The sequence below is a fragment of the Accipiter gentilis genome, chromosome 25, assembly GCF_929443795.1.
Source record: "Accipiter gentilis chromosome 25, bAccGen1.1, whole genome shotgun sequence".
Taxonomy (NCBI): domain Eukaryota; kingdom Metazoa; phylum Chordata; class Aves; order Accipitriformes; family Accipitridae; genus Astur; species Astur gentilis.
The window spans coordinates 11,805,570-11,816,642 of NC_064904.1; the positions used below are offsets into that span (position 1 = coordinate 11,805,570).

General features: G+C 45.7%; 1 protein-coding gene across 1 annotated transcript; it reads right to left on the minus strand.

Annotated features, from left to right (window-relative positions):
* Positions 1 to 2,390: 2,390 nt before the first annotated feature.
* LOC126050441 (exocyst complex component 3-like protein 2) lies at positions 2,391 to 10,512 on the minus strand. Its single transcript, XM_049828305.1, has 5 exons — positions 10,443 to 10,512; positions 9,102 to 9,212; positions 7,423 to 7,578; positions 4,139 to 4,260; positions 2,391 to 2,571 (listed from the first exon to the last, which is right to left on the minus strand). Exons 1-5 carry the CDS (start codon positions 10,494 to 10,496, stop codon positions 2,391 to 2,393), a joined length of 624 nt encoding a protein of 207 aa, XP_049684262.1. The 5' UTR covers positions 10,497 to 10,512.
* Between the last annotated feature and the right edge of the window lie 561 nt (positions 10,513 to 11,073).

The following is an 11,073-nucleotide window of genomic DNA, read 5'->3' on the forward strand; positions in this document are numbered from 1 at the left end:
CACATCCCTGTTGCTCCCTGCCCACTCTAGCCAAACCTGCTCACTCCTCTTCTGGGAGGTGTCATGGTTTAACCCCAGCTGGTAACTAAGCACCACGCAGCTGCTCACTCAATGTCCCCCACCCAATGGGATGGGGGAGAGAATTGGGGAAAAAAAAGGTAAAATTCATGGATTGAGATAAAAACAGTTTAATGGAACAGAAAGGAAGAAACTAATAATGATAATAATAATAATAATAATAAAATGACAATATTAATAAAAGGGTCGGAATATACAAAATAAGTGATGCACAATGCAGTTGCTCACCACTTGCTGACCAATGTCCAGTTAGTTCCTGAGCAGTGATCCCCCCGGCCAACTCCCCCCAGTTTATATACTGGGCATGACAGTACATGGTATGGAATACGCCTTTGGCCGGTTTGGGTCAGCTGTCCTGGCTGTGTCCCCTCCCAACTTCTTGTGCCCCTCCAGCCTTCTTGCTAGCTGGCATGAGAAGCTGAAAAATCCTTGACTTAGTATAAATACTACTTAGCAACAACTGAAAATATCAGTGTGTTATCAACATTGTTCTCATACTGAATCCAAAACATAACACTATACCAGCTACTAGGAAGAAAATTAACTCTCTCCCAGCCAAAAGCAGGACAGGAGGTCATTTCATGCTAACATGAAATAATCAAAGATAACACTTTTCCAAAGTGCTCCCACCTCTGCATACAGAAAGGACAAACATGCAAAACTATTTTGTTCCTGGCTGGAAGAAAGCAGATGATTCCAAATGTACCTGCAGGTCACACCCCCGAGAGTGGCAGCAAAATTCCAGGGCTGGGATGGAAGGAGGAAGGTGACCTTCCTTTAAGCACATCCCATAACTGATTTCACCATTACTGCTACCCCTGAGCTCGGGCGAGGCTACCAACCTGCGCTACACACGTGCTTCCACCGCACTGCAGTCTCAGCCAGGTCTTCTGGGTTTTGGGAGCCCATTTACCCAGGGGATTTCAGCAAATAGGAGATTAAGTGACTTACAGTGTTTTTAAAACATGTTCCTGAATATCTTTTCTAACGCGAAGGTGATGCCATGGGTAATTTCTTTAAAGGAGAGTATAAAAGTGGGTGGCTGATAGCCAGTTCATCATATCAGTATATCAGTTCTCATTAGGATGGGAAATCTTGTGTGCTTATTAATTGTTTCCCTAATTGCTTTCTTTCCCTGCTACCAGGGTAACCCGCTGTCTGCTTGTGCCTGGAGGCCCAGGTCAGAGCCCTGCGTAACTCCTCCCTGATCTGCTAACATGGGGAACTATAAATAAATGGTGACACTGGAGAGCGGAGGAGGAGGTAGCAGGGGACTGTGCTTCTCAACCTGAGATACTCAGGCTAGTCAGCTTATCCAACAGAAGGTGACTGGTGGTAACCTGTAAATATTGGCCAAGGGGGACTATTTCTGATAGCCGAGGGCTCTGGCCTGGCAAAGATAAAACAAAATTCTCTGAGCTGGAGCTGGACAAATTTGGACCTGAAAGAAGTTGCAGATTATTTAAATTGAAGCAAACAGCTGCACATTCTCCACTAAGAAGTATTTTGAAACCATAAGGACCTGCTTAGTTTCAAGATCTGCTGCAGCTTACCGCCCCCCCCCCAAAAAAATCCCCAATCTGTGACTGCGAAGGAATCCCTTGGGAAACTGAAAGGAGATTGCAGGTGCTCCAAATGAGCACCTTACAGTGCTCATTTATGATTTAAGACCTTACAGTGACAGTCATCCATCTGACTTTTACCCCTCCTCCCTTCTGCCACCGTCTGCTGCTGCCAGCAAGGAGAGGGCATGCTCTCCTCTGGTGCTCGCAACACGGCACAGTCACCTGAACAGGACCGAGCCCAGTTTTAATTAATACAGCTCTCATGGAGGGAGCAGCAGTGGGGCTCACATATCCATCCCTTCAGCACCAGGGAAGCAGGCGGACCACAGAGGAGAAAATCACTCAGCATGCCCTGCCAGGAGACAGCAGTGCTTGCCTGGGAGACCCTGCCCATGCACACATGGTAAGAGCTAGGAGGGAGGGGATGCTGTGGAGAGACCTTGCTGCAGGGACACACAGATAGGAGCGAAGGACGGGGAGGAAAAGCCCTGTCTTCTCCTTTGTCCTTTCTGTAAGCTGAATCACACATCTAAGCATTTGGCACCCTGCACTGCCTACAACACAGTGCTTCATGATGTGGAAATTTGCAAGTGGAGAGAGGGAAAGAACCAGCGTACACAGCAATGAGGACCTCAGGGAGGTGATGCTACAGCCATAGTCGTTCCAGCTCCCTGTAAGTAGGAATGCCTACACCTGTGCTGGTACACGTGTTACACTCAAGCACACTCACACACACCCCTACCTTTGCTAACAGCAGAAGCATCCACAGAGTCCATATTTTCTAGGATTTACTTCTATATCTGCAAAAAGCAAGTTTGGTTCTGTTTCTGATTCCCTGCAATTATCGTGAAATGCCTTCAACAGAGCAGCTCTGTCTTCTCGGCTGAGCGAGTCTTTGATGTCCAGCACTGCACTCAGATGTTCCTTCCTTTCCAAAAGGATAAGAGGGCAGGTCAGTGAACAAGTCAAGGAAAAAAGATTGCTTCCTATCACTCAGTTTTGCTGGAACAGACCAAAGATCGGAAGCTGCTGAGCTGCTTTTTGACACCCTTTGGCCACCTAACAAGGAGGCAGCTGTGTCACAAGAACTGTGTGGGATATGGCTGAGCTCACGGGTCCCAAGCCCAGTGCACACAGCATCCCCGTGAAACTTTGGAAATCTTCACCTCAGGTTTCTCCAAGAAAAAGATCTGTATCTGCCATAATAGGTTTCGGGTAACTCTGCATTTGACCATTTGGAAGCATTTTTGATATCTTTTCTCCCCTCAGATGGAGCTACTTATTGTTCTTCTAGAAGGCTATAGGATTTTTGTTATACTTAGCATTGCTTTGCTGAGCGGAGCCACGCCATATTAGTCTGATTAACAAACAGGGCAAAGGTATCCCAGCCAAACAGTTTTAAACATACGGGAATCTGCTGAAATCAAGAACAGTGCATCTGCTCACACCAGGATGACCTCCTCTGAGATCTGTATCAAAACAATATTATTCTGAGTACTTCCTATGCCCACTTCCTATACTATATATCTCTCTATATAAATATATAGTTATATGTGTGTGTATAAATATAGTAAGAGAATAAGAATTGCTATGCTGTATCAGATAAGCAGCTTTTTAGCTCCATAGCATCTTCAAAAGTAGTAAATGCTTAAGAAAAGAATATAGAAACCAGATGAAGCATAACATGATCTCTCTTTGTCTTTCTGGTTTTTTGCTTCTGGCAGTCTGCAGTTTAGGGACTTCCTTCGCTGGGGGTTATATCATGACTGTCACGTTGAATAGGCACTGAAATAATTATCTACTACAAATTGTCTGGTCCCCATTTGAAGCTATTCACACTTTTGGCCTTCACAGCATCCTGTGACAGAATGCTTTAAACTGTAATCATGTTAACTTGGAAAAACACAGTCAGTAGCATAAGACATCAGAACAAAAGATAGATGTAGTAAACCACAGACTTTGGAACAAACACAGTTAGCTAACGTCTCACCTTCCTAATAAAAGTTGGGTTTCATTTTTGTTAACAGCTTCCTGTGAGAAATGGAAGTGTATATTCTTGCTGAACACACCTAGGATTTTGTGGAAATAGTTATACCTAGAAAAGGATTGGTGAAGCGTTAAATCCAAAAGCCAAGTGCTTGGAAGTTATGAAATGCCTGAGTTAAGGATGTTCTTGAAACCTACATTTGGCACACATGTGCCTGTAAATTGTCTATTCGGGTAGTATTTTTCCACAGCATTCCTGCTTTGCTGACAGCCATTTCATCCATCCTTCACCTTTACAGAAGGACATCTCAACTCCACTGGTTAATGTCTGGCAAAGTCCTAAACCATGTTAATCAGTATCTGCCTAGCACCAAGTGCATTCAGAGGTAAGCATTGTGCCTGGCTTAGCACAGTGCAAAAGGTATTGCAGGACTAATATTGCTGTAGGTCTTCTGGTGGCAAGTAATCATGTAAGAAACTACAGAAGTCAAACCAATAAAAGACCTTACCTTAGATCAGGAAATTCTTTGAGAATGGGCAGAAGGGCTATTTTCATCCCCTCAGCATCAGAAGTCTGAATAAGTTCTAAAATTGCTTTTATAGGATCCTTGAGGGGACCAGCTGCAGGACCCTGGGGAGAGAAGCAAAGGTGTGTTCAGGATAAGGAAAGCAGCATACAACATTAAAGACCTGGACTCGTATCAGACTGGGGATCTCACTGTATGGGTTAGGAGCTTTGCAGGACTGTCTGTGCATGTATAGAAGCCTCTTTTCCCTCCAGGGTAGGAGAAAAGAAACCGGGGTGTAGCCACAGACTGCTTCCAGGGCGGCTGGGGAACTACCTTCAGCAGCGCAGAATCCACTCCTGCATTTCCTTTGGCAAAGTGGGCAAATGTACCTCATTTTTCCCTACCATCGCCTGTCCTCTCAAGGCCATTTTGCCCTTTGGTAAGTGGTTTGCTTCCAGAGGTAAGCACAGCCCTGTACCTATGTGAAAACAAGCTCTGTTGGCCAGGCATGATGGCATTTCTGCTGCCCTCGAGCAAGCCCAGGAACAGAAAACTGACCTTGGGGAAAGGGCGAGGGGACAACATCCCTGGAAGTGTTCAAGGCCAGGTTGGATGGGGCTTTGAGCAACCCGGTCTAGTGGAAGGTGTCCCTGCCCATGGTAGGGGTGGAACTAGATGATCTTTAAGGTCCTTTCCAAGCTCTAACAGAAAAACAAAAAAAATGGGAAGGAGGGCTGGACGCTCTAAAGGATATGACATGGCTGGTACATGCTGCGTATGGTCAGCTCCCTCTGAACTGGAGGACACAGAAGAAGAAAGCCTCATCAAGAAACACAGCATTTTTAGCAAAGCCTGAGGAAGCAGAATGCAGATGAACTGCCAAGAGAGAGCTTCAGGCCTTGTTCGCATTTTTCATCGGTGCAGTAATGCGATTAAATTGCTTCCCTGAATTATTGATGCCATCACGTCAACAGAGACTCTGTGACAAAGCAAACCTGGAGAACAGGCTGCCAAACTGGGGCAGGAGAAGCCCAGGTTCCCCTGATCTCCACAGGGCATTAGAAACAGCAGGCCACATGCTCGGTGCGGCTCACCTCCACATTGAAGTTAAATTTAAAATAATAGTAATATTCTAAGACAGCCTTCTTTCTCTTCCTCTGCGCTGCAGACACAGAGCAAGTCTAGCTCTGAACAGCGCACAAGCTGTACTCAGCTCCTAAGGTACCAATACTGTATAGCTTCATACTTGGCAAGCTCACTATTACAAAATGCTAATTAATTTGAAGGTGTCAGATTTAGTTAAGCACTATATAGACAGGCAAGGTCAGAGGTAAATAGCCTGCAATCTAAAAGGACAAAAAAGAGGTGTCTTGTCAGCAGTGCTTAAGTGTCTTTGACATGTACTGCTCCGTGGAGAGAAGCAAGGTATTTCCCAAAGTGTTTTGAGGACGGAGGGGAAGGAAGAGCCTGAAGAGAGGGCAGAGCAGGGCAGGGAGCAGGTGCAGCCTGTGCAGCAACTGCACGATAAATTCAGTCTGCAGCAGAGTACATATTTTGCATGCATAACTGTGTACCTCATTTGACTGAGGATCAGGCTGTCCTCTGCAAATCGCTTACGAGTTTCCTTCCCAAGGTTTTCAGTGCTCCCACATCAAGTAAGAAAGCAAACAGACTGGGGATGCAAGGGAAATAGTGCCAACTAGATGCAAAATTTTTTCACCCGAGCTGAATATAGGGGTGTTAGTAGATAAATAGATTTCCTGTATCTCCTTTACACTATAAACCCAGCTTTCCTTGCACATTACATCCAAAGATGATGCTGAGCACAGCATTACTGGTAAACTTCAGAGTTAAGATTAGAGAATCCTCCTGCTATTCCCAATGGCTCGAATGCTCAAAGCATTGACTTGTCTGTGATTGATCACTCCAGGAGAGGTGGTTCTTCAGCTAAAAGCACTGGCAGCTTCCAGCTTTCCACCATGAAACTAATGCATTAATTGTAATGAGTCTGAGAGATTTTTAGAGGAGCCTACAGACAATCATTTTGATCTCATTTTATTCTTTGGACAAAGTAAGGATTGCTGACAAATGACTTGCAGGGCAGCTCGTCTGGGAGAAAATAGATTTCCAGTCCCTAGCACTTAAATTCACAAGTCATGAGAATGACTCAGAATTTATGAAATTATTAAAACCAATAAACCCAAGGTTTTTATCTGCTCTGTCACATCTGAGTCCTGTTACCAGGCTGACCTTGCAACTGTTAACGTGATTCTCAGTCCAGCCTCTTACAAAGTGCTATGCCTGGGTATTCTCAGCCTGCATTTGCAAAAGAGCTGTGGCAGGGGACATTGCATGGCCCCGATTCTGTGGCTGGAGCGGCCGCAGGCGGGTATGCTGCTGGCATTGCAGTCCTTGCCCTTGGCTAATCAAGGGACCCATGTGACAGCCTGGTGGCATCTGCAGATGCTGTGTGCAGTACTGCCAATTACACAGGATTATGAATTAAGCAGAGAGGCTTTTTTAAGCTTCCGAAGTTGCTTCTGCAAATCAGACCTAGCATTTTTCCACAACTTTTCTTCAAAGGTGTGTCTCTGCTTTTACACCCAAGCTATCCCTTCTGCAATGCATCTTTACCTCCTAATGGTGTGAGGTGTTTATCCCTGCAGGAAGACTCGCTGCCCCCTGTAACCATCACCAACCACAACAGCATCAGCATGTTTCCGCCCTTGAGGAAAGACTGCAGCACAGGGAAATGGCTCATGCAGCCATCAGCCCAGCTCTGAGGGGCTGGGAAGGGCGTGCAGGGAGGGAGGAGGCTGGATGGAGGGGTAACAATGAATACCCCATGTCCAGGGAGGAGTAGCCATACAGGGCAATCCATGGAGAAGGAGAAGATATGGAGCAGCTGATTTAGTCCATCGCTCCAGAGGCTCAAGGGGAACACAGCTCTTCCTCATCTGCACCCCCATGCCATGTACCAAAGTCTTGCCTGGGGGAGCTGACAGCTTTGCAGCTGTCTCACCAGCTCAGAGGAGCGCGTCTCATTCTTATTACGGTGGCAGGAGTGCAAAACTTGCCTCCTCTAGTCACACATTTCAAAACTATAAACTAACAGCTTCTGGCAGATCAGAAGGGCCGTCAGCACATCTGATTGTCATTTCTGTGAAGCTGCATACCACTGTGGTAAGACGTCTTAAGCTTTTCTGTTGCTTTCAGAGCCTTTTCCTCTGCTGGTACTGTTCTTGATGACGGAGAGCAAAACGGTAACCATATCAAAGACTTACTAAGCACTCTTTAAAGACAGTTTGCAGCATCCTATGATCTTCTTCTATCTTGCTGACAATCATCCTCCTCTGCACAGAAGATGGTTTCCTGGAAGTGGTCAGGAGGGCCTGCACATATTCTGTAATAATGATGGTGTTGACAGCCTTGACCAGGGCCTGTTCCAGAGAAAAGACACCCAGATTAACTTCCCTGTACTGAGCAAGGACCAGATCATACCTAGAGGACTCTGACCAGTGTAGACAGAGGATACAGGATGGCTGTCCCATTTCTTTGTCTAAGTATCCCTTTAAAATGCCTGGTCTAACACATGGAGTACCTACCTCCAAGCTGTATGTTGATGACATAAACATTGATGATAAGTGTGGAGACATCCAGCCAAAAACAATGGGACCAGTTAGCTGAGCCAGAGGTCACTCACACTGCAGAGCAGTAGTGACATTTGGCTTAGCTCCAAGCCAACAAACACATCACTTGGGGACAGCTTGGACTACAGACAAAGCCAGATCCAGCCTCCCTGGAGCATCCCCACTAGACATGTCCCAGGGCCGTACCCTTGGGCACACAGTTGCGACTGGGCACAGAGAAGTCACCTGGGCATCTCTGAGCCACTCACTACCTGCTGAGAAACCCCAGTGCCGAGACCATGCAGTGCCTGCAAGGGGAAGGGAGGGTGAGCCTTTCCAAGGGGAGATGGGCTGCTGCACAGAAACCACATTTTCATTAGCAATTGAAATCAGAGCAGTTTTAGGCTGCAGTCCAAAGGTACAGGAAATCCCCAGCCCTTTCCAAAACAGACAAAGCAAGAGACAGATAGCTCTGGCACAGCGCTCCACCACCAAGCTGCTGCTTGCCCCAGCACTAATGTGACATAATGTCCAGTGACAGGCTCTGCACAACAGCAGAATAGCTCCTAATTTTTTCTGTTCCATTACTTTTTTCCACATTTCAAAACGTTAATTAAAATCAGCACTGACAAAGAGCCTGCAGACCTGTTAGGGTAAGAGAAAAAGGGTCCAGTGCTTCGGGGAACATATGCGGCACAGGTAGCAGCAGCAAATACAACCTGCGTGCAAAAGAGGGTACCCCAAGCACCAATCTCATTGCCAAAGTGACAGACTCAAGGGTGTCATGAGACCTAGACAAATTGTTTAGGCTACTGTAAAGGTGAAAAAACTTAGGTACTCTGTGAGGTTGTTCTTTGCCAAGCCTGGCATATTTAACTGTGCTTGAGAGACTATGTCCTTTGCAGAACTGGACCTTTCACCTCTCCGTGTGTCCACTCTCTGTCAAAGGGATAAATATTCCTTACAACTGAGGATGAAGCACATTAGAAGCTGAGATTTCCAATACAATGGTATTGGGGCAATGGTAGGATGAGAGATGGCTCACTGCTCCCCCTCTGTATTTGGGAGGTACTTTCCGTTTCCACATTTCTTCACTTCTTGATTTCCCTGCTGAAATTACAGAAAGGTCCTAGCTGTCACAGTGAAGAAGATAGCCAACTCTGTTGGATAGAGGAACTGGACTGAGACCACTAGATCTTTAAAAGCCATTTTAACAACAGACAAAATTGTACTTTGGATTAATGTTCAAATACTGTGCCATCCAGAGGTTCAAGGACTAGTTGTCCTGATTTCCTGAGTAATACCTTGTTCTTACTTTCTTACTTACTTCTTACCTCATACGTGTCTGTTTTTTTCTTCCCAAATGCCAAAAAGCTTTGCTTTAAGGATTCAAGGATGTAGTAGAAACCACTGTCACACTTTCTGAAGTGCTCCTTCAGTGTTCCCTGAGGAAAAGGGACAGAGTCAAAGGGTGCACATGTAGAGACACTGCACAGAAGACAGACACGGATTATTGTGCTTTTGCTCTTTCTGCTCTCAGAAACAGACTCCTCCACGAGCTGCAACATCCTGTGCCTTCATTTCAAAGAAAAGCAAAACATGAAAGAAAGAAACAATTCAAACTCAGGAAGGATGTATTACATTCTTAAGCCCAAACCTGGAAGACCAACAGCTATGAAAAATGGGTGGCAATAGCTCTGATCCAGGGACTATGTAAAACATGCCCCAAAAGATGAGGAGTGCAGGAAGAGCCAGCCATTCTGCACCTTTCTGCTTTGGCATCCTGCTCCCAGCATGGCTGTTTGTTGCCTCTTATTCAATGCGAAAGTATAAGAATCATTTAGCAGGCAGGCAGGGGATAAACTCTGTCTTTCATGATTCAAAGCCTGTGTCAACACATCCAGAGAAGGACTGAAAATCTGAGCCCTTGATCTGCTGTTTCTCCCCAGGGTTGTCCGTGCTCCCTGTCAGAACCACCCACAGCTCCTGTCTTGACACGTGGGCCCATGGGATAGGCTGGCAGTGAGCTCTGGAGACCAAAACTGCACAGTGTGGCCAAAGTTTCTTTTGTTATTTTCCTTTTGCCGCCTTCAGCATGCTTGAGGGACCCTGTGCAATGAGCCTGAAGATGCTCAGGGGAGCTTCCCAAGGAAACACAGAACACCACACATTATTAGGAGCCTGCAATTGTGCGTTACCTAGACATGAAGTCCAGAATATGAAGGTGCGTGTCTGGGCTAATAGTCTAATATCAGAAAGTATGAAGGGAGAGAAACTTATCCCAAGTGAGGGATCCATTTCTGGTCAGCCTTCTCTACATCGTGACTACCCACCACAGCCTTGGGCTCTGTGAGTTACCACTGCCCCAAGAAGATGCCCAGCTGCTGGGGATGAGTAGGTAGCAGATGAGGTTCAACCCTTGGGGTCTGGGTGCCCAGGGGCACCATGGGGTGCCCATTTGTAGCACAACAGCAAATACTACAAACAGTGGAACTGGGATCCTAAAAACTGGAAAAGACAAAGCTGTCAATATACAGCTTCAGACAAGACAGAGGAGGGTACTGGGCATGAAGATCAAACTATGGTCTCACCCTTTCCAAATCAGGACATGAGAGTGAAGTGCATGCCTGCCCTACAGCCTGAAAATATTCAGTGTTAACATGGGTCTCCCATACCTTGACTTTAGAAGTGACAGCCTGCAGAAAATGCCCCGAAATCTCATCTTCCATCCTGTCCAGAAATCCATTTACCTTAACATCCTGACCAGTGCTGGCACTGCAAATGTATGTTAGCTTATGCCAGACAATCCTGTAAAAAAAAAAAAAAAAAAAAAAAAGGATATGGAAAGTATTGATCAGATCAAATCAGGCTATTCTCTCAGATCAAAATTCTTCCTATGGTAACAAACACGACCGCCTGGGTAATTGAACGGACCAGGTCCAGGGCTAGCTCAGTGACCCACATATGTGCACCCATCTTTTGGAAAGGGTCTCATTAAGATGCTGCCACAAGGACACAAAAGCTCAATGTACACAAATGCCGCTTGTAACCATCACTAGTGATATTTGATAAGTAAAAATTCTAGTATTTTCAAAAATGAGTACACATGAAGTGGCCTTGATAAATGGAAGCTGGGTAAGCATCCTGTGTGCTTCCAACACCCTACAAATACAAGACAAACAATTATCTTCCATCAGAACATTCTTCAAGTCAGCAAATCCTAGTTAAAATGACCACCAGCTTGAAACCAGACATTTTACTTTCTGGAAAAGCTCAGTGTGTAACTTCATTCTCAGTATCACTGTA

Coding starts and splice junctions, on each gene's coding strand:
- LOC126050441 (XM_049828305.1), bottom strand. CDS start 10,496: ATGGAAGATGAGATTTCGGGGCATTTTCTGCAGGCTGTCACTTCTAAA. Junction 9,213..10,442: donor CTGTCACTTCTAAAGTCAAG/GTATGGGAGACC, acceptor CCTTTTCCTCAG/GGAACACTGAAGGAGCACTT. Junction 4,261..7,422: donor CTGTCTTTAAAGAGTGCTTA/GTAAGTCTTTGA, acceptor TTCTCTCCCCAG/GGTCCTGCAGCTGGTCCCCT.